This window comes from Patagioenas fasciata, chromosome 7 (genome assembly GCF_037038585.1).
Source record: "Patagioenas fasciata isolate bPatFas1 chromosome 7, bPatFas1.hap1, whole genome shotgun sequence".
NCBI lineage: Eukaryota > Metazoa > Chordata > Aves > Columbiformes > Columbidae > Patagioenas > Patagioenas fasciata.
The window spans coordinates 48060126-48083489 of NC_092526.1; the positions used below are offsets into that span (position 1 = coordinate 48060126).

Below are 23364 nucleotides of genomic sequence, written 5' to 3' on the forward strand. Positions count from 1 at the left end.
TCTCTGGACACTTTAGGCCACCAAGACTTATAATGTCCCAACTCTGCATCCAATATGTCCCATTCCTGGACACTTTGGGGACACCAAGATCAGGGCCCTGAGGGGCAGTGACTTACGTGAGGAGGATGGACTGGTTGTCATGATCTGCCAGGAGGAGAGAGATGGGATGACATTAGGAGAGATGTTTGGGATCTTGGGGTTCACCCTCTTCCATATGAGGAGGGATGAAGTTCGAAGAGATGTTTGGGATCTTGGATGGGATTCTCCATCCTCCAGGTGAGGACCAGGTCTAGGTCAGGACCCATTTTTGGGGTGGGATCTTCAAGTTTGGGGTCCCAGCAGGAGGTCCCTACCCATCAGCATGTTCTGGTAAGACTGTTCGAGTCGGAGATGATGTGGGGAGGAGCTTCACTCCGCTTCTTGCCCTGGTAGGCGGCCACCACCTCGGCGTTGTAGATGGGCAGCCACTTGTAGTGGTTGATGGTCACACAAAAGAGCCCTGAGTAGGTCTGGACAAGGGGCAGGTGAGTCATAACCAGGAGGTCCTACCTCACCAGGAGGGGACATGTTGGGTGTGGGTGGCCCAAGGGGTCCAGGGATGGGACATTTTGGGTCTGAGTGGTCCAAGGGTGCTTGGGAAGGGCCACCAGGTTCTAGGTGCCCCAAAAAACATGGGGAACCCACCCAGGTTCTAGGTGTCCCATAGACCCTTCTGGAGGTTCATCCACTTCTAGTGAACCTCAAGAGCTTCAGGGCAGCAGTCACACAGTCACAGAGTCGCAGTGTCACAGCCAGAGTCATAGTCACAGTGCCACAGAGTCAGGGAGTCACAGACTCACAGTCACGGAGTCACGGACTCACAGTCACAGAGTCACCGTCACAAAGTCACAGTCAGAAACACAGTCACAGAGTCACAGAGTCAGAGTCACAGAGTCACCATCACAAAGTCACAGCCAGAATCACAGTCACAGAGTCACAGAGTCAGAGTCACAGAGTCACCATCACAAAGTCACAGCCAGAATCACAGTCACACAGTCACACAGTCACAGTCACACAGACAGAGTCACAGAGGCACAGTGTTACAGTCACAGAGTTGCAGTCACAGAGTCACAGTAAGAGTCACAGAGCCACAGTCAGAGTCACGGAGTCACAGAGTCACAATCACAGAATTACAGAGTCACAGAGTCACAGTTCTCATCCCATTCGGTTCAGCACTGGTGTGACCCCACACACACGGGTGTGTGCCAGTGTGCGGCTTCCCAGTTTGGAGAAGCAGGGAGGAACTGGAGAGTGCAGGGCTGTGCCAAGGCAGGTTCAGCACCTGTGCACATGGTGTGGGATGCTGAGGGACCTGGGCTGCTTTGGCCCAGCAGCGCTGGTGAGGCTGCAGCAGTGCAGGAGTAGCCTGAGAGTGCTCGAAGGGTGGTTTCAGAGATGGTGGAGGTTTTCTTCATAGTGGGAATCACAGAATCACAGAATGGACTGGGTTGCAAAAGACCTCAGACATCATCAAATCCAACCCTAGGTCCAACTCCAGTCTGTTTGCTAGATCATGGCACTAAGTGCCATGTCCAATCTCAGTTTAAAAACCTCCAGGGACGGTGAGTCCAGCACCTCCCTGGGCAGCCATTCCAATGCCTGACCGCTCTCTCTGTGAAGAATTTCTTCCTAATCTCCAGCCTAAATTTCCTCTGGCAGAGTTTAAGCCCATGCCCCCTTGTCCTATTGCTGACTGCCTGGGAGAAGAGCCCAATCCCCACCTGGCTAGAACTGCCCTTCAGGTCGTTCTAGAGAGTGCTGAGCTCACCTCTAAGCCTCCTCTTCTCCACACTGAACAAGCCCAGCTCCCTCAGCCTCTCCCCATAGGGCTTGTGCTCAAGTCCCTCCACCAGTCTTGTTGCTCTTCTCTGGATCCACTCCAGCACTTCAATCTCTTTCCTGAACTGAGGGGGTAAGAACTGAACACAATAGTCCAGGTGTGGCCTCACTTCCCATGCTATTTTTGATACAGGACAGGATACCATTGGCCTTCTTGGCCACCTGGGCACACTGGTGGCTCATGTTGAGCTTCCTGTCAATTAGCAGCCTCAGGTCTCTTTCTGCCTGACTGCTCTCCAGCCACTGTGTGCCCAGCCTGTAGTGCTGCAGGGAGTTGTTGTGGCCAAAGTGCAGGACCCAGAACTTGGCCTCTTTGAACTTCATCCCATTGGAACCAGCCCATTTTTCTAGTCTATCCAGATCCCTCTGCAGAGCCCTCCTGCCTTCCAGTAGGTTGCCTTCAAAGGGCCGAATGTGATTTTAGGACTGTATAAATTTAACTACTCATACATTTATACATTTGGCCCTTTGAAGGCAACCGTGAGGCTGATGTGACCCCCGGTGAAAATTAATATGAAAGGCAATGTAGGTGGTTGGTTGCTAAGGGATTATTGAGAGACAAATCTTCACAGTCCTAACACGGTAAGTCTCTGCATGTAGGACAATGCAACTGCTTTTCCTGAAGGAATGTCCTGAAAGCGGCACATGACACAGTGTTGCAGGATCTGCCAGGTCTCTCTCACAGTATCTCTGTTGCAGAGAAGAACACACTCCAGAGCAGGGTTTCCCTGCTGCACTGTCAGTGGGAAAGGGCATGATGGCACCTTCTGCTGAGGATGACTGCCTGGGGAGCACCCAGGGGTGCCCAGCCCTGTCCTGCAGAGCAGGGTCCCTGCACCCCAGGGCTGTGCCAGGGCAGGTACTCTGCTGCCTGCCAGGGTCAGCGCTCAGGCTGCCCAGGGAGATCCCAACAACACTGAGGGGAGAAGCTGCGGGGGGAAGGAGCGACCCACGGCAGGGCAAGGTCCTTCTGCTGTTGGGTTCTCTGTGAGTCAGGGTTGCTCACTCCAGACCTCTTACAATAGGACGTTTCAAGAAGATCTCTACAGATATTACTAAAAAGATAAGGAGCTTTTAGTTATCTCTTCCATGACTCAGGGGAGGGAGGTTGTAGGAAAAGATAAATGTAAAAGAAGCTCTCAAGTTTTAGCAAGTCACTGAGACTCCTGAACTGCAACTCTGAGTGATCAGTTCATCTGCCAGAAGCCTCTGAACATCCCTTCAGCCACTCCCCTGCCTGTGGACAGCAGGAGCATCACAGCAGCTGAACCTGTCCTTTTTTCCAACCTGCAAACAGGAAGATGCCCCCAGGCAGTGCCCTGTGAACAGGCAGGATCTAGAGAGCCAGGGTGAGGGTACAGACGGTGGGATGATCTGTGAGTGCTGACAGGGAAGAGACATGGACAGGGGAACACCTCCCAGGAGGAAAATCTCCTGGCAGAAGGGACAGGATCAATGAATGAGATGAAACTCAAACAAGAAATGCAGTCGAAGGGTGAATTCAGTGATTTGTGTATGATCCCCTGCAGTGCAGATCCCTCCTCTGAGCAGCCCCCTGGCCTCCTCTCCCACCCAGCAAGGCCTCTGCCCTCAGGGCCGGGGGCTCCAAGGAAAGAACCAGTGGGCACAGGCCCTGCTCCTTGTGGCACCTGCAGACAGAACCACGAGGGCTCAGCCACAGAGTTGGAGGAAGGTCTGGAAAAGGACAAGGGGGTGTGGATCAGGGGGAGGGTGTATGAGAAATAGCTTTGATTTTGCTCAGAGAAGTCTCCCCTAACTTGTCACTTTCTTTTGATCCTGTGACAGTGCCACGTGCTCATCAGCAGCAAATGTCCAACAGCCGCTCCATCACCCAGTTCCTCCTTCTGGCATTCTCAGACACACGGGAGCTGCAGCCTGTGAAGGGGTTTCGTTAGAAGGAGATATGTTGTTGAATTAGTCAGGCCCAAAGGAATCTCAAGGCCACTTTGAGAAGCTGAGAACAGAATCTGCTGTGAGAAAGAGGGGCGTTTCTTCACTAACAGGGCCTCAGCATGGCGTGAGTCGTCGGACCTATCATCGGTGGGGCTCCAGCGTGTGGACTGCCCATGATACTCATTTAGCGAATCCATGCTTGGAGCATGGATTCGTGATTAGAGAATAGTTGCGTATATAAGGAGACATGTTTCTGTAATAAATGGCTTTGGCGTGATTCACATTGAATCGGAGTGCTGAGTCCTTTATCGTTCCAACAAATGGTGACCCCGACGTGATACTCCGAACGGCGTCTCTCTAAGGTCGGGGAAAAGCCTGGAGCGGCCCAGCCGGAGGCGGCTCAGCTGGACTGAGAGCCGGGCGGAGACGTACGGACGTTCCGCGGATAAATTTTGTTGAAGAAGGCCCCGGGAAAGGTGAGCGGCTGGGAGCAGGAGGAGGGAAGAGTGAAGTTACGGGGCAGAATATATCCTCAGAGGAAGAAGCTATAGTTAAGATCCTCCTGCATATTCTCTCTATGAGAGGACTTAAATATGAAGAAAGTAACATACGTAGACTGTTGGTTTGTTGTAGAACTAACGGCTACCTGACAGAAGCTGAGAAAGCTTTTAAAATTGAACTTTGGGACGATATAGGGCAGAAATTATGGGATAAGGTTAGCGATGGAGATGAAGCTAAATCATTAGCGACTACACGGAAGCTTATAATTTCCACCTTAAAAGAATTTAAGGCTGAGCGGGCTGCTGTTACTGGAATTTTTGCAGCGTTACAGCCTGATAAGAACTCTAAAAATAACTGTGAAGCTTACCCAGTTCGTGTTTTCAATACCCTCCTTACTCCATCCCCTGTTGTGCCTTCGGCATCCCCGATGATACAACAGTCTGGGGCGGAGGGAGGAAAATTACCGAGTGGATGGCCTCCTGTACCATCACACGACCCTGGAGAGACCAAGAAGTCCAAAGAACTGGAGTCAGATAATTTGTCAAAAGGACTGGTGAAAGTTGAGAATGCTAAAGTCGTAAATAAGTGTAATATCAATTATTTTACTGATTTGTGTCCGCCTTCACTGCTTTCTATCCTTCTAACTCCTACAAGAGAACAGAAGGAGCCGCCGGATAAGAACTGGGCAAAAGAACTGTGTGAAAGATCAGATCAGCTATTAGCGAGTGAATCCAATGGTCAGCAATATCAAGCTATGAGAGAGGTGCCTGAAACCAACAAAGCAGCCAAATCATTTGCAACTGTCAATCTGTAAATCAGGGTCCCAATGAGAATTATGAGAATTACATGCAATTTATTGACCACCTTCAAGGGACCATCAATAAGCAGAGTGAAAACTTAGAAGTTAAGGAAGCACTGGTGTTGAAATTAGCAGTAGAAAATACTAATGTTTGCTATCAGCATGTTATTTGCGAGTTTTACAGTACATATTATGTGTTCCTGTGTACCGTCTCTCTGAAAATCAAGCAGCTTGTCAGGAATGTGAGTTAATTGTTTCACCAGTTGTTTTTAAGTGCGCCATAAAACCTTCTGCCTGCTCTTCCCACTCAGCCTGCAAGCAGCCCTGTGCTTCCCCCCCACCTCCCCCCCCCCCCCCCCCCCTCAAGGTTTTTACTTGCAAGATGGGGTCAGGAATGATTGTTTTCAGTTGTGTTCCTAAAAAATCGGTATTGGGAGGTGTTTTAAAACATAGAAAAGCACTCAGACAAGAAATCATTAAATCTTTTCAGACAGTTTTACAGGCAGGGCGATTTGAACTTCAGCAAGCTGAGAGAGACTTAACTGATAACACAAGAAAACTTGTTAAAGTCTGCAAGATGCTTTCCTTATTAACCTGTTTTCTTTGTGGGTATCTGTTTAAGCATGTTGCAATTTTGATAGGTCTTTGTTACATGGTACGATAAGTTCACAGTCTGTTAAATCATGAGATTCCGTTGACTCAAAATGTGCATTTTGTGATAATACAGAAGAACATGAATAATTTAGTTCTTTACTGCATGAATGTGATGTCTATCCCTGTTTCTCTATTAGGACGGGATGTGTTAGGACAACTAGGAGCAACTCTGGTGACAAAACAACAGCATTTCTGGAAGCGGCCATTGATGATGGGTGACCAGTACTTAAATTACAGTGGAAAAATGATGATCCAGTATGGGTAAATCAATGGCCGCTCAGTAAAGAAAAACTCGCCCATGTCGAAGAGCTAGTACAGGAACAGCTTGAAAAAGGGCATTTAGAGCCGTCTACAAGTCCCTGGAATACTCCTGTGTTTACTATTCAGAAAAAATCAAAGAAATGGAGGTTGTTACATGATCTTCGAAAAATTAATGATACCATGGAAGACATGGGAGCATTACAGCCGGGATTACCATCCCCTGTCATGATTCCAGAAAATTGGCAGATCTTAATAATTGACTTGAAAGATTGTTTTTTCACCATTGCTTTGCATCCTGATGACTGTAAACGTTTTGCATTTTCCACAAATTCTGTAAATAAGGCTGAACCTGCGAAAAGGTATCAATGGGTAGTTTTGCCACAGGGAATGAAAAATTCCCCAACTATGTGTCAAATTTATGTAGCTTGGGCCTTGCAATCAGTCAGAAAATCTCATCCTGAGTTAGTGATTTACCACTACATGGATGACATATTAATAGCTGGGAAAACTTTTTCGACTGATTTGTTGATAAATGAAGTATCTGATACATTGCAGCATAGAGGATTGCTAATTGCTCCAGAAAAGGTACAAATTCAACCAGCGTGGAAATATCTTGGTTGGGAAATTTCTCAGTCCACAGTGAAACCTCAGAAAATAGTATGTCGGCCTGTCATTCAATCCTTAAATGATGTGCAGAAACTAGTGGGTGATCTGAATTGGGTCCGGAGCATTTGTGGGATCACTAATGAGGATTTAGCTCCAATTGTAAAACTGCTAAAAGGGGATAGTGACATTAGCTCTCCTAGAACGCTTACTGCTGAGGCGGATGCTGCTCTGAAAAAGATTATGTCCAAACTTGTAAAAGCTTTCAGCCATAGGTGGAACCCAGATTATGTAATCGGACTACTAATTGTAAACAATACTAACTATCCTTTTGCTCTCATAATGCAATGGACAACTGGTAAGGAGCCGTTAAAGATCTTAGAGTGGGTGTTTTTGCATTTTCGACTCAAACGAACCATTACAACCAGGGTTGAGGTCTTTGCTCAGCTTATAATGAAAGGTAGGCAGAGAATAGTCGAAATTTCAGGGGCTGAGCCTGCATATATCATTGTTCCCCTCGTTTCAGAATATTTACAGTGGGCTTTGCAGAACTCCTTACCTTTTCAGATTGCGTTATTAGATTCTCAAGCCTTAATTAAGACATTTTCCCCTCCACACAAGTTAATGTCAGTTTTGAATATGGGATCAATGGAGGAGGGTCCCCCTCTTCTCTCAGAATTTCCTGTTAAAGGACCCACAGTGTTCACTGACGCAGGGGGTAAAATGCAGAAAGCAGCAATTACATGGAAAACAGATGGAAAATGGCACAATGTGATACTAACTGACCTGAAAGGATCAACTCAGCATTTGGAACTCAGGGCTGTAATAGAAGTGTTTATCAGATTTGCTCATAGCCCAGTGAATATTGTCTGTGATTCTTTGTATGTGGTAGGTGTGGTAGCTCGCATTGAAAGATCATTGTTCAAAGAGGTTCAGGATGCACAACTGATGTCTTTGTTCAAGCAACTATGGTTGTTGGTCGAAGAGAGACAACACTGATACTTCATAACACATATCCATAGTCATCTGACAATTCAAGGCGATTTAGCTGAAGGAAACCGCCGAGCTGATTTTCTTGTATCTCCTGCCTCGGTTCCACCTCCAATAGATAGGTTTGGGCAAGCAGTACACTCTCATAGTTCCCTCCATCAGTCTGCTCAGGTCTTACAGCGGCAATTTTCATTGTCCGAAAGTGAAGCCCGAGGTATTGTTAAAAGTTGTGCAGATTGTCAGCGCATCTCAGTAGGGCTGGGTGCAGGAGTCAATCCAAGAGGATTAGGAGCCTTGCAATTGTGGCAAATGGACGTTACACATGTCCCTGAATTTGGCAGGCTGAAGTATGTGCATATGTCTATTGATACATATTCTTTCGCCATATGGGCCACTGCTCAGACTGGTGAAACTAGTTCACATGTGCAACGACATTTACGTTCTGCTTTTGCAGCTTTGGGAGTTCCTGCACAGGTCAAGACAGACAACGCACCTGGTTATATCGCCAAAGCTACTGCCACCTTTTTTTCAATTGTGGGGTGTTAAGCACATTACAGGGATACCAAATTCTCCTACTGGTCAGGCCTTGGTAGAAAGGATGAATCGAACTCTCAAGCATCAGCTTGACAAACAAAAAGGGGGAACTGACTGTACTACTCCGCATGACAGACTAAGCAAAGCATTATATGTCTTGAACTTTTACGCCCTCCGCAAGGGTTCGACATTCCACCTATGATTCGTCATGGAACAAGCTTAAAAGGATACTTGACAGACCTTAGAGAAAATCAATGTCAGGTCAAAATACGCAATGGAGTTACTGGTGAATGGGAGGGTCCTTTCCAATTAATAACTTGGGGAAAGGGTTATGCTTGTGTCATTACAGACCAAGGATCAAAATGGATTCCTGCGAAACGGATCAAGCCATGGCTGAATAAAGACAACAAAGATTCGACAGATGCAGAAGGACAGGAGGGAGATAAGTTGTGAGAATTGTCTCAAATGTAAACCATGAATTCTTATTCAGTGTTATAGATGCTCTTAGACCCAGTAGTCTAAAAGCTTATTAGTAAACAGATAAGGTACCTTCCATAGAGAATGCTAATTTGAACAGATAGTAAGAGTTCCAAAAGGGTGATATTACAATTAGATAATCTATGCATAGATAAGGTAAAAGTATAAGATATTTCTACCATGGTAACCTAATTTAGCAACTGGTAAGGTTTTAAAAGAGATATTAAGATTAAGCTATAGATCTTTTAAATAGGTTAATATAAGTTTTAAGATATTAATTCAATAATTAGCATATGAATAGGTTAATATAAGTTTTAAGATATTAAGTCAATAATTAGCATATGCTGATGGTATTAAGTACGTTACTCTATAAACTGCGCAGTTATAGATCTTTTAAGAATTTAAGAGAATATATTGTATTAAGTTGTCTGACTATTCTAAAATAGTGCGTTGGTAAGGTTGTCATAAGTAGAATTAAAGTTTTATATATGATATGAATGTTTGAGTATAAGCAGATAGTTGTTTAATCTTATTAAGTAAGGTTTAGCTACATTATATGTAATTGTAATTATGTTGTTAATCACGTGTCCTGTGTTGCAGTGTATTTCAAAGACGATTCAGCATGCTGTTTAAGGGGCCTGACTAGTTCAAGAACACAAAGGGGGAATTGTGAAGGGGTTTCGTTAGAAGGAGATATGTTGTTGAATTAGTCAGGCCCAAAGGAATCTCAAGGCCACTTTGAGAAGCTGAGAACAGAATCTGCTGTGAGAAAGAGGGGCGTTTCTTCACTAACAGGGCCTCAGCATGGCGTGAGTCGTCGGACCTATCATCGGTGGGGCTCCAGCGTGTGGACTGCCCATGATACTCATTTAGCGAATCCATGCTTGGAGCGTGGATTCGTGATTAGAGAATAGTTGCGTATATAAGGAGACATGTTTCTGTAATAAATGGCTTTGGCGTGATTCACATTGAATCGGAGTGCTGAGTCCTTTATCGTTCCAACAGCAGCCCTTGCACTTCTGGCCGTTCCTGGGCATCTACCTGGCTGCCCTCCTGGGCAACGGCCTCATCATCACCACCATAGCCTGGGACCAGCACCTCCACACCCCCATGTACTTCTTCCTGCTCAACCTCTCCCTCCTTGACCTGGGCTGCATCTCCACCACTGTACCCAAGTCCATGGCCAGATCCCTCTGGGACACAAGGGCCATGTCCTACACAGGATGTGCTGCCCAGATCTTTTGGTTTTTGATCTTTATAACGGCAGAATATTCTGTTCTCACCATCATGTCCTACGACCGCTACGTTGCCATCTGCAAACCCCTGCACTACGGGACCCTCCTGGGCAGCAGAGCTTGTGTCCACATGGCAGCAGCTGCCTGGGCCACTGGGTTTCTCTATTCTCTGCTGCACATGGCCAATACATTTTCACTGCCACTGAGCAAGGGCAATGCTGTGGACCAGTTCTTCTGTGAAATCCCTCTGATCCTCAAGCTCTCCTGCTCACACTCCTACCTCAGGGAAGCTGGGCTTCTTGCTTTCAGTGGTTTTCTGGTTTTGGGATGTTTTATTTTCATTGTGGTGTCCTATGTGCAGATCTTCAGGGCCGTACTGAGGATCCCCTCTGAGCAGGGACGGCACAAAGCCTTTTCCACCTGCCTCCCTCACCTGGCCGTGGTCTCCCTGTTTATCAGCACTGGTGCATTTGCCTACCTGAAGCCCCTCTCTGTCTCCTCCCCATTCCTGGACCTACTGGTGTCTGTTCTGTACTCGCTGGTACCTCCGACATTGAACCCCCTCATTTATAGCATGAGGAACCAGGAGCTCAAGAATGCTCTGAGGAAGCTGATTACTGGATGTTTTCAGCAGCCATAGACGGCCTACTTTCTCTGCAGTGGGCTCCAGTGTACATCATGACAGACTAAGTTTGTTTTTCTTTCTCTACTTTTTTTTTCCCTTTTCCCCACATGGTGTCATCTTCAAAGTTATGTCACTATTCATCCCATTAAGTATCCTCACATTTTGTGTGACTGAGACACTTTGTGTAAATGGGGAGTTTCTCATTGTATTTAAGTGAAATAAATGAACCTACAACAGCTTTTTTTGTTTGTTTTCAGTCCGAGATCCATCCTCAGCATAGTTAGAAGGAATGTGACATGAAAACACCTTCCTGGCTGCATCAGCTCTGGGAAGGCTGCTCTGTGCCTGGAGCAGTAAGAGCTCTTGAGGTCCTCAAGGGCCAGGGCTTTTGTGCTGGCCTGGGGAGAGGGGATGGCATGGAGGGGCTGCAGACCTCTCAGGATCTGCTGGAGAGGAGAGCAAATGACACAAGTGCCTCCTTTTCCTTTTACCATGAGTGTTCACCCACCTCTGGGGTGACTTCTCTCTGAGCTGCAGGAGCTGCTGTGCCCTTCAGAGCGGCAGAGGCTGTGGGGTGACTGCCCAGAGCACCCGCAATGGGCACTGCTGTGGGACCAGCCCTGACTGGGCTTTGCTGTGCAGAGGGTGTTGGTGGTGGAGAGAGGGCAGGGGAGGTGGCAGAACCTTGAGAGAACTGGACTGGGCTGGAAAGTACCTGGGAGAGAAAAACATCAGCGTGTATCTCGTGGTGCATGACCATGCAGGGTGAAGACTCACACCAGGGGGTTGTGGTGCAGAGCCAGGGCTTCTGGAAGGGATCAAAGACATGCAGGTGCAGGAGAGAGGAGACTGCTCTATGCCCTTGGTGACATGGACAGACCAGGAAGGTGGCCCAGGGCCTTCATCACCCCCCAGTCACTGGCCATCGCCCATGGGCCATTTCCAGCACTGGCCGCGCACCCCAGGTTTACGGGTAAGGTTCCCTGTGAGGCCATGTCCATCCTCCTGCTGGGCTCAGGGCCTGTCTCAGGGAACGGACAGCTCTGCCCAGACTCTCTCCTGGCCCAGACCCTGGCAGACCCTGGAGCAGGGCTGTCTGTGACCCCACAGGTGACACGACCTCTCCAGGAGCTTGGAGAGGCTGCCTAACAGGAAGCAGCAAGGACTGCTCTGGCTATCAAGTCAGGAGACCGTTCCCCACCCCGAATGCACCCTGTCCTGTGCTGAACCTGCACCATGGGGCTGTGGGACCACGTGTGGGGCAGCAGGGCTGGGCTGTCACAGCACAAGGTGCAGACAGGGGCCACAAAGCAGCTGCCAGGGGTGACAGCAAGGACAGTAAAGACAAGAGTACATGTACATTGGCTTTACTGTGCAGGGATGGCTTCGGGAAAGGCAAAGGTCACCTGGAGTTGGCGGCTGCAAGAAAAGTCAAGAGCAAACTAAGAGCTTTAACAGCTGTGTTAGAGACCACGGCTGAAGAAAGGGAAAACAGAGCTGCTGCTGAGTGAAGAGGGAAATTTAGTAACAGCAGACACTGACACTAGTGCAGAGGGACTCAATGACTTCCGTACCTGAGTCTTTACTGAAACCATCTCCCAGGCCTCTATGCTCAATGAAGGGGTTCAAGGAGGAGAGCAAGTCTTTGGAGGACCCTCAGGAAACCCCAGCAGGACAAACACCAGTGTCTGCCCCTGCAGGGGACTCACCTGGCAATGGCACAGGCTGGGGATGTCTGGTTGGGAGCAGCTCTGTGGGAAAGGTCTGTGTGGGCAGGGAGCTGGACAGGAGGCAGCGTGTGCCCTGGTGCAAGGGAGGCCAGGAGCACCCTGGGCTGTGCCACCAGGAGCATGGCCAGGAGGTGGAGGGAAGGGATTCTCTGGAATAGTCCATCCAGATCTCAGATCCCAGTTCAGGAAAGATATTGGCAAGCTGGAGTGGGTTGAGCAAAGGGCCTCAGGACAGCCAGAAACTGGAGCACTTGGCCTGTGGGGAGGGGCTGAGGGAGCCGGGCTTTTCCAGCCCAGAGAAGGGAAGGATGACAGGGACCTCATCACAGCCTGTCAATACCAACAAGGAGATCATGGAGAACACACAGCCAGGCTCTTCACCATGGTGTGTGGCAGAAGAACAAAAGAGAATGGGTGGCAGGTGAAAGAGGAGAGGTTTAGCCAGGACATAAGGAAAAGCTTTTTCCCTAGGAGGTGAGCGTCAACTTCATTTTCACCAGGGATCACATCAGCCTCATGGTTACCCTCAAATGGCAGAACGTCATTTTAAAGGACTGTATAAATTTAACTACTCCTACATTTATACATTCGGCCCTTTAAGGCAATTGTGAAGCTGATGTGACCCCCGGTGAAAATGAATTTGACACCCCTGCCCTGGGAGCTCAGCCAAGTGCTGTTGCAGGTCACCCAGAGAGGCTCTGCAGCCTCTGTCCTTGCGGGTTTTCAATCTCTGATTGAATGAAGGCTTGAACACCTTGTTCTGACCCAGTTTCTGACAGGTTGGACTGCAGATTGCTGAGGTCCCTTCAACCTCAGTTCTCTTATGATCCCATTGTGATGCTGGGCTCTGTTTCTAATGGGAGCAAAGGAGATGACTAAGGGACATGAACGCACCTGTGCTGTAGGTGACCATCTAAACCAACATCTAAACCCAGCCAACACCTCAGTGCGACTCGCTCTAAGCCAAGTGTGAGGAGTCCTGGGCAGGGAAGGTTTAGAGGGCATGAGGCGCTATGCAAGACACAAAATGATCTTGGCTTCATGCCTGCAGGCCCATCCGATGTCAGTTAATGTAAATGAAAGTTAAAATATGAACTGAAGACAAAGTTTCAAAGTCAAGGAAGGTTTCAATGTACTTTTCCTTTTTTTTAGGTCTTTGGGGGGTTATTTTCTTCAAAAAGGAAAGTGTTTTCCACAACTAGAAATGGATATAAGACACACATGTCCTCAGCTACATGGATAGCTTTTTACATATTGATTTTTCATATGGCAGATATTACGTTCTTACATATTAAACATTTATTTATTTTCTTTTTAAGTATTTTGGGGTATTTATTTCTTTGAAAAACTAAGAGTTTTGCAGAACTGGGCATGGATTTAGGAGACAAATGTCTTCAGCTCCAGGGACACAAACACCTGGTGCCAGTGTAGATGCCCTGGGAACCCCTGCCTAACTTCCATCTGCATTGCAAGGTGCTCTGGTCTCCCCCAGGTCCTCTGTGATAGATGCCAATCCCAGGCCAGCACCTCGAATAAAATGGGTCCCCTAAAATGGCACTGGCTGTTTATGGTGAGACAACTAATGACTGATGTCTGTTGGATACGTGCACATGGGGTTTTTTGTGTGTATGTGTTTGTTTGTTTTTTGTTTGTTTGTTTTTTTGGGGGTGTTTTTTGTTTGTTTGTGTGGGCTTGGTGGTGGTTTGTTTAACATATTAACTAAAAAAATAAAAGGACAAAAAGTGAATCACCAGGTCGTGTACTAAAGGCAGGAGAAGAAATATCGGTCTTCCCCTGTACTTCTATTACCAACACGCTATTATTTCATCTCCCTTGTCATTTAGGAGTTTCCACCTCTCCTGACTAAATGTCCATGTCAAAGGACAACTTTCCGACAGTCTGTCTGGATGTTCGCCCTTCCCAGTGCTCTCAGGTTTCCTCCTCCACTTGCTCTTTGGTCATTCAGTTGCCTCTCAACTGTCTGGTTTCTGCTTTGAGCCTCAGGCAGTTACAAACTTACCCCAGTCTTCAGAGGTCTAATTAACATGGTACACAGCAAGTTAATTGTGTTTCTATCTATCCTTTCCTATCTCTCTGTCTAAAAATAGTTCTTGTGTGGATGTCCCTTGTGGATGGTGGACCTCATCAGATCCAGCTTACACACACAGCTGAGGAAAGTGTTTTACTGTTTATTAAACTGTGCAGTGTTTGCACAGGAGAGCACGTGGAGATGGTGCACAGGAGCTGCAGCATCTCCTGCAGAGCTCAGTGGAGAAGCCTGATGTGAGGAAAAGTGATGCAAGTCTCTGGTGGCCAATGAGGGAACTGGCAGACTGGGGGTGGGGGTGCGGAGTGAGGTTGTCCATACAGTGTCCAGCCTAAAGGCACTGTTCTCCTCCCTGTCCAGATGTCTTCAGGAGACCCTCTGGATCAATGTCCAGTGTAGAATGCTGCTGTCACTTCTTCTATACAATGAAAAATGACAGAAAACACCCTTGAAAGAAAAAACCCTCCTTTAAGAAATTATTGAAATCTTCATCACTAAGTGTTCCATTGAAACCTCTCCAGTTAGTTCTACAAGTCTTGAAGATTTGAATGAAATTACCAAAAGAAACATCGCTCATTAGGGCTTTCTGAGTTTTAATGAGCCCCATGGCGTATTTGGTGCTGAGTCCATGAACCTCAGATACCAAGCACAGACTGAAGAATCTTCTCAAGAAGTCCAAGTCAGAAGCAAACTCCAAAGTACCTTGAAGCATTAATGGTCCCCACTGAGGGCTGTTACTGACAAAGCCTGCCCGGGGACTCGTTAGATCAGATAATTGGAGGCTGTGATTGCATCAGGCAAAAGCAAAGTGCAGCAGCTCTGATGCTGAGAAAACCCTTGGTTTGTTTGATGAAGGACAATGGCCAAGCCTTGAGCCCCTGCCCCTAGGAAGGGAGATCCTGTCCCTCACGTGTGGCTCAGGGCTCTTCTTGGGCTGTGGGGAGTGTGATGCCCAATGAAGGACAATGGTGTGACACTCCCTGGGGGTGCAAGGAGGCAACGGGTGCCATGGCCATGACAACCATTTGTCTCCTCTTAGACCTCAGTGGCAGGAACATCAGCCATAGTCAAGGGGACAAAGACCTTGGCTCTTGCAGGGACATCCAGCTTTGCCAGTGCCCTTGGCCATGTCTACCATGGTCCATCCTACACTGTCCCAGGCCTGTGGCTGTTTCCCCACAGGCTGCAGACACCCCATGTGCTTCCCCACCTTGTTCTCACCCTAGTGTGTCCCCATCTGTGCTGCTGTCTCTCCATCCTCACCAGCTGTTCCTTGAAACACAAAGCCATGGCTGATCCAGAGTCCATCTCAATGACCACAGCCATGTGCTCAGAATGACATTTCTTTATCCTGAGCTCCACTCTGGACCTCCAGAGCTGCAGTTTCTGATGGTTTTCCTTTCTCTTGCTGTTTCCATCTACTAAAAAGAAAAAGTGCCGTCATCTTGGAAAGTGATTTTCAACATTTCTGAAGCTACTACTACCTTTTCTTGTCATGATTTTATCACAGCCACCAACTAAGACCATGAGAGCTGCTCACATCCTGCTCCCAGTCCTCTAGTGGGATAAGAGAGAGAAATGAAAGGGAAGAGAGAAACCTGTGAGTTTATAAAAAAATATAATAAGACAATGAAAATAATACACTGCTACTTCTAATATGCTTATACTAAAATACACATAAAGTAAAATATATGATACTCAGTGCAATCCCCCACATAACTCCAGTTGTGCTGAGCAGGCAGCCCCAAAGAAGAGAGAACCCTGGTCCTGAACAGCTGATCCCAGCAAGAGTAAGTAAAAGTGCAAAAGGCAGAGAGGCCCAAGGACCAACTGAAAATCAGGAAAACATCATAAATCTGAACTAACACTGAACTCCCAATAGAATGGAACTTCCAAACAGAGTCAATCAAAGTAGCCGTCAAACCAAAACTAACTGGCTGGAAAGGGCATCTCCAGCTTTATACCGAGCATGACACTAATGGTAGAGAACAGCTCGTTGATTGACCCGGATGTCAATCCAGGTGCTGTCCTGTCTGTGCCCCCTCTTGCCAATTTGCATCTGCAGCTGGATGGCCAAAGAAGTCCTTGGTTTCCCTGACAACAGCCGAGATCTCAGTGAGTTCTGACATTCCTTTCATAGCAAATGGCAAACACTGTAAAGCTGCTGAAAGACAGAATTAACTCTATCCCAGGGAAGAAACGTCATTATCTCACTATTGTCATAGTAAATCTAAACAAAAGACTGTACTGGCTGTGAAGGACAGAGGTTCAAAATGCATGAAGGAAATTAACTCAATTTCAGTAAAACCAGCATGTTTCCTCAGCCTCCCCTTCACCAGGCTAAAGAAGTTTGGGTCTCTCAACATCTCCACACATGACCCAGACTTTCTCTGACCACATGGCAGCTCCTCCCCGTTCCTCCAGAATGGGGAACCTCGCAGTGGGACACACCGCTCCAGATGTGACCACACCAGTGCTGAGTCACGATGGACAATAACTGCCCTTGTCTGGGTGGCCACGCTCCTCCCAGTGCAGCCCAATGTGCTCATGGGCATATTCCTGTTTAGCAGCACTGAGAACTGGCTGAACATCCAGGCTCAGAGGGTTGTGAGCAGTGGCACAAAGCCCAGCAGGAGCTACCATGAGGACTGAAGGACACTATATCCCTACCCAACATCTCCTCCCCACAGGTGTCTCTTGGGTCCCTGGAACCACCTCAGTGACAAGGGGGAGAGCACTTCCCGTAATGGGTGGAGGAGATGGGGACTGGAATGAGGGATCTGGGCAGCTTCTCCTGGTTGTTCGTGCAGCAACAAGCTGTGCTGAATATTTGGAGAGAGGAACTCTTCCTAAGGGCCTCCAAAGGGCTTGGGGATGGTCTACAGTTTCCTATATGCTGCCTTTTCTGGTGGAGGTCACAGAGGCTGCCAGCCCTTTAGGGGACCCAGGACAGGCCTTGTCCTTCCCCTGGTCACAGCTGGACCCCAGTTCTCCAGCTCAACCCCAGCTCAGGAACCTTTTCTAGGGGTGACTTTTGGGGTAAGGTTAACAAGAGGGATGCATAAGTTTGTCTTCAGAACATGTGATGAGCACCAGCACTGAAATACCAGAGCAAAATGATGTGGCTTCTGGGTGAATACTTTCTTCAGTGCAAGTCCTGACACAGGGTCCCAGACTTGCTTTCCATCCCACCCTTCATGAGGGATGATGCACTAAGGGATGGCAAGTGGGGGACACCAATCCTTCTCCAGCTACTTCCCAGGCCTGGTGAACCACCAGGACAGCAAGGATTTCTGGCCCTGCACCCTAAACTCTGGGTATAATCATGGGGCAGTTGAACACCAGCATTTTTCTCTCCAAGGCCATTTCCAGCCCAGGTCAGCTCCTGTGTGATCTCCCCCATTCCTCCTCTGATCTGCTCTGGTGCTCCTGGTCCCATCCTGTTCTCCCCACTGGGCCCCAAACTGGCAGTGATGCTCTGCAGAGCAGGTTGGTTGCAGAACCATGGGGTGACTGCACACTGGTTGTGCTGCTCAGTGAGGGACACAGATGCAGCTGGATGGGCTGCACCGTCACTGAGCTCTTTCCTGGGGGTCTAAAGCTCTGGGATGGGTCCAGAGCATTTCTTGGGACTCATTGGGTTTTTCGCTCATTTCTGTTCAGCAATCCCTTCCTTGTCCTTCAGGTTCCTGGAAACTGGTGCAGGAAGACATGGCCTATCCCCTTCCCAGGGACAGAGGTATGCTGGCCACTCCTTCATTCTTCAAATTCTCCTTCCTGCCCTTCTTGAAGATGGGTTTGACATCTTCCTTTCCTGAGGACCTCAGAACTTCTCTGATTCTGCTGTCACTCTTGGTAGCACAATCCAGAATCATGGGCAAGGGTGACAGAGCACTTGAAATGAGCCTGTCCCAGCAGCTGAGATGAATCTCACTGGGCCACTGAGGTTTGTTCCTGGAATAACACACAGAAATGCCACGGTTCCAACAGGCATCCATATCTGAGTTGGTCTCAGGACTCCTTCTGCACCCAGGGATGCTCACAGACAGAGTCTGACCCTTTTGCACATAGAGGCCGTAGTCTCAGTTTCTCTCTGGTCTCCTGTTGCCACTCCAAAGGGATGGGAGAAGCCTCAGCCCTGTGCTGTGTCACCTGCTCTGCACTCATCTGAGGTGTCCTACATCATGAGGAATGGACACAGGGACATCAGTTCAAGGAAGAAGATCCCAGTGGGTGGTTTCCCATAGGCTGTTACTCCCAATGTGAAGTGACCTTGAGACACTGTCTGTGCCACAGGCCTTCATGGAACCCCCAGGAAGAGCTGCTGTCGTTAGTGTTCACCTGGATTCATCTCACCTCTCGTACATGATGTGCATGCTCACATCTCATCTCTACAATGCAGACATGGATTTCTGACCTACTCATTCAGTGTCCATCCATGGAGGGAAGAGCAATGTCTGTGAGCTGGGGAGAGAGACCAGGGCTGGCAGTGTGGGGCCAGACCATGACGATGCCCTGGGGGAGATTCTGTGGGGTGTCCAGTGCACAGGGGCACAGCCCAGACCCTGCTCTGCTGGTCCTGCAGGTCTCTGGCAGGAGGCCTGGCTGTGAGAGGACACTGCTGTGTGCCAGCCCTGCACACACACACGGTTCAGCTGAACAATGGTGTTTCATATGTGGGTCACTTTCTTGGGCATGTTCTTGAGAGAATCTTTGTAAGAAGACCTAAACCTTGAAGCCCTGCCCATAGGAGATCACCTTTCTATCAGGAAAGGCTGTTGTGAGGCCAGCTCTGTCACAGCAGTGTCCATTGCCTGTCCCTGCCTGCGCTCACAACACTGACACACAGCAGGACAGGGACCAAGCTGCCAGAGCACTCAGGCCTTGCACCAACACAAGGGATGAGAAGGAGAGTGTGGGAGTGGAACCAGAACAGCTCTGGAAGACCAAGCGCTGGTGCTCCCTGGCAGGGCTACCATGCTGGACTCTCTTCCCTTCTGCCCATGCACATGGGAACTACCACTGCAGCTCCAGAAAGGTCTTGGAGAAAGAATGTCAGTGAAAAATACTGGTGAAGGATCTTTTATTTTGCTTAGACACAGAGAACACGATTCCACATTGACACAGCCACTCACTGAGAAAAGAAAAGCAGGCAGTGAATTAGAAAGGGAATAAAAATATTATCATAAAAAAAAAACCAAACTCACAACTAGAAACAAAAAATACTACACACAGGATGAACCTGCAATGAGAATGTCTTCTTATGTAGAAGAAGACAGAGAGAGTTTATAGGTTCAGAAGAAATCCAGTCATCAGTTTCCACAGGGCATCCTTGAGCTCCTGGTTCCTCATGCTGTAGATGAGGGGGTTCACTGCTGGAGGCACCACCGAGTACAGAACAGACACCACCAGATCCAGGGATGGGGAGGAGATGGAGGGGGGCTTCAGGTGGGCAAACATGGCAGTGCTGAGAAACAGGGAGACCACGGCCAGGTGAGGGAGGCAGGTGGAAAAGGCTTTGTGCCGTCCCTGCTCAGAGGGGATCCTCAGCACGGCCCTGAAGATCTGCACATAGGACAGCACAATGAACACAAAACATCCAAAACCAATTAACAGACTAAACACAAGAAGCCAAACTTCTCTGAGGTAAGAGTGTGAGCAGGAGAGCTTGAGGATCTGGGGGATTTCACAGAAGAACTGGGCCAGGGCATTGCCCTTGCACAGGGGCAGTGAAAATGTATTGGCCGTGTGCAGCAGAGAATAGAGAAACCCAGTGGCCCAGGCAGCTGCTGCCATGTGGACACAAGCTCTGCTGCCCAGGAGGGTCCCGTAGTGCAGGGGTTTGCAGATGGCAACGTAGCGGTCGTAGGACATGACAGTGAGAAGGTAAAATTCTGCTGAAGCTAAAAAGAAAAAAAGAAAGAGTTGTGCAGCACAGCCTGCATAGGAAATGACCCTGGTATCCCACAGAGAGTTGGCCATGGATTTGGGGACAATGGTGGAGATGGAGCCCAGGTCGAGGAGGGCGAGGTTGAGCAGGAAGAAGTACATAGGGGTGTGGAGGTGCTGGTCCCAGGCTATGGTGGTGATGATGAGGCCGTTGCCCAGGAGGGCAGCCAGGTAGATGCCCAGGAAGAGCCAGAAGTGCAAGAGCTGCAGCTCCCGTGTGTCTGTGAACGGCAGGAGGAGGAACTGGGTGATGGAGCTGCTGTTGGACATTTGCTCCTTCCTGACATGGAGGTACTGGTCTAAAAAACGAAATGACAAATTTAAATGCAGGAAGACTCTTCTGAAAAGTCCTCTACATCTTTTCATAGTAATCACTTCATTTGAAATGCATTTCTATCTTCTGGTTTGTGCTGGCTGAGTGTGCTGTGAGCAACAGGACCTCTTCCCGTGTGCTGCCAAGCAGCAAGCTTTGCTCTGCTCCAGCGGGGACACGGGAGCTGGTTTGTGACAGATCCAGCATTCACAGGCAGTGTCAGGTGTAAACCACCATTGGTGGAAAAGTTCAGTATCTGCACTCATGTCTCTAAGAACGTGGGCTGCAGAAGGGAGCCTTAACATGTCTTCATAATAATATTGTCTGTGGTTTTTATTTTCCACCATCACATATGGGAAGGGAGAAAGTCTTCATTTTCATGACCAAAATGAGGAGAGTTGTGTGGCAGGACAGGTGATAGGGCTCACCTTCCTATGGCTTAGAACAGAGTCAGGAGAGTAGCAGTGTCTTTCCGTTTTTTTACCCATCTCTTGAGAGATTTTGCTGGTGCTGCTTTGAAGATGAATTCACACACAAATAACTCTCTGAAAAAGCCAAACAACTGGACTCATATAGAAGTGGGCGAGCACTGTTTGAAAGGGCAGATCTGCAGATTCTTCCCTGCCCCAGCCCAGAGGTGGAGACGTGATGGAGAGAGCAGGACACGACCCCTCACTGAGAGAAGCAAAGGACTCTGAGAGGAGAGTGCGGACCCCAAGGAAAGGCTCAGCAGAGCAGAGTCAGGGCCCCTGAAGATCGAGTGTGCTCAAGGGACCGTCGGATCATTGCCCAGCAGACAACACCCAGCATCATCTGCAGAGAAGGATCAAAAGAGTTGCTGAGCACCCCCTGCTCTGCTGCCTGGAGCTGTCCCTGCCTGCAGCTGTGTCTGTGTCCCCAGGTCTCCTCCTGTCAGTGTCACAGACCCCATCCCACCCGCTGTGTGCTCAGCTCTGCGCTGCAGACCCCTCCCAGCAGCCGGGCACTGCCCAGGGGCAGCTCTGTGTGGGCAGCTCTGATGGGAACAACAGACCAGCCTTGATGAGCCTGGAAAACTCATCCTGATGCTGTCTATAACCCAGGGTGTGTTTAGTTCTGATATTACCAGGTTTATTCACCTTTAAGAGAAATGGATCTTGAATTTCAGGGCCTCATTCTGAACCAAGAAATTAGTTTCTATGCCCCAGCGCCCACCCCATCAACCCAGAGTAAATGACTAAATTATCAGGATCCTTCCCATTCAGGTAATCACTGCCTTGCTGCACTTTTTTAAAAGTCCCCTGGGAATGTCCTGCAGTGATGTGGAGCTCTGAGCAGCTCTGACCCAATACAGCAGAAGGACCCTGCAATGCTGGGGTTGTTCCTTTCAGGCAGAGTTTCTCCCTGCAGCACCATGGGGATCTCCCCGGGCAGGCTGAGCGCTGACCCTGGCAGGCGGCAGAGTCCCTGCCCCGGCACAGCCCTGGGGTGCAGGGACCCTGCTCTGCAGGACAGCACTGGGCACCCCTGGGTGTTCACCTGGCTTCACAACTGTTCAAGATTCCCTGACAATATCCCCGTCCTTACAGATCCCACCAGCTGTGCCTGTGCCAGTTTTAGGAGATGCCTCCAGGAGCTACAGCTGCATTGCCCTGCACCCAGAGACTTACCATGGCAAGGGCTGCAAAGGTTTCTTCTCCAGTGAGCTCTCAGTCATCCTCCCAGTCCTGACGACCTTTAATCTCTCTCTGCCTTGCTCGTCTCCCTGAGATCCCCAGGCAGAGCCCTCAGCCCTGCTGCGCTGTGCAGAGGAGCTGCTCCTGGGCAGAGCTGTCTCTCTGCAGCGCTGCCGCTTGCCAGGAGCTCCCTGTGTCCCAGGAGCCCAGCCCAGCTCAGCAGCACAGGAGCAGCCCAAGGCGCTTTAATGACCCCTCTGATGGGTTTGGTGCTGAGTCCATGGACCTCAGACCCTGACGTGGAGTTGATGCAACTTCTCAAGAAGTCAAACTCAGATTCAAACTCCAAAGTTTCTTGTAATGCTAATGGGTCCCACTGAGGGGCACAACTGAGAAACCATCCCCAAGGTCTGGTTAGAACAGAAAAATGGAGGCAGAGATGACAGCTCAGGAAAAGCAAAGTAAAGGTCTCTCTGATGCTGAGTAAACCTGGATGTGTTTCATTAACCAAAGGGCCAAGCCTTGACCCCCAGCCTTGGGGAGTCAGATCCTGTCCCTCCCACATTGCCCAGGGCCCTTCCTGGGACAGTGTGATGTGGGGCTGTGCAAGGCCAAGGGCAGGACTATGGTCCCACACCTCCCAGGGTCCTGGCTGGGGACAAGGAGGCCATGAGGCCCATGTGCTGGAAGGACAAGGTGTCTCCTCACAGGCATCAGAGGTGCAGACAACAGCCATAGCCAAGGGGAGAAGGAGCTCATGTCTGGTGGGGGCTTTCAGCCTCTTTACATCCCTTGATCATCTCCACCACAGCCTGTCCTGTGCTGTGGCATCCCCTGCACCTCTTTCCCTGCAGGCTGCAGACATCCCCCCTGCTGCCCCACCTTGCTCTTGTCTGAGCATCTTCCTTCCTTTGCTGAGATCTCTGCATCCTCCCCAGCTGTTCCTTGAAGCACAAAGCCTTGGGCTGATGCAGACTCCCTCTGCTGACCTGCTCCACCACAGCACTGCCCTTCCAGTCACATTCCTTCCTGCTCATGTCCAGCCTGGACCTCCCCAACTGCACTTTGTGCCATTATTCCTTTCTCATGCTCTTTCCCACTATGCAGAAAACCTCCACCATCTCTGAAACCACCCTTCAAGCACTCTCAGGCTACTCCTGCACTGCTGCAGCCTCCCCAGCGCTGCTGGGCCAAAGCAG

General features: G+C 49.1%; 1 protein-coding gene across 1 annotated transcript; it reads right to left on the reverse strand.

The window, feature by feature from the left end:
- Window positions 1-356: 356 nt before the first annotated feature.
- LOC136116135 (olfactory receptor 14J1-like) lies at window positions 357-20299 on the reverse strand. The gene is made up of 2 exons (XM_071810779.1): window positions 19622-20299; window positions 357-509 (listed from the first exon to the last, which is right to left on the reverse strand). The coding sequence occupies exons 1-2, from the start codon at window positions 20297-20299 to the stop codon at window positions 357-359; spliced, it is 831 nt and encodes a 276-aa protein (XP_071666880.1).
- Window positions 20300-23364: the final 3065 nt, after the last annotated feature.

Bases quoted from the DNA above. Each gene is read 5' to 3' on its own strand.
- LOC136116135 (XM_071810779.1), bottom strand. From the start codon at position 20,299: ATGTACTTCTTCCTGCTCAACCTCGCCCTCCTCGACCTGGGCTCCATC. The intron at 510-19,621 runs GTGAACCCCCTC...CCCCTTGTCCAG, and splicing joins ACTCGGTGGTGCCTCCAGCA to ACCTACTCAGGGCTCTTTTG.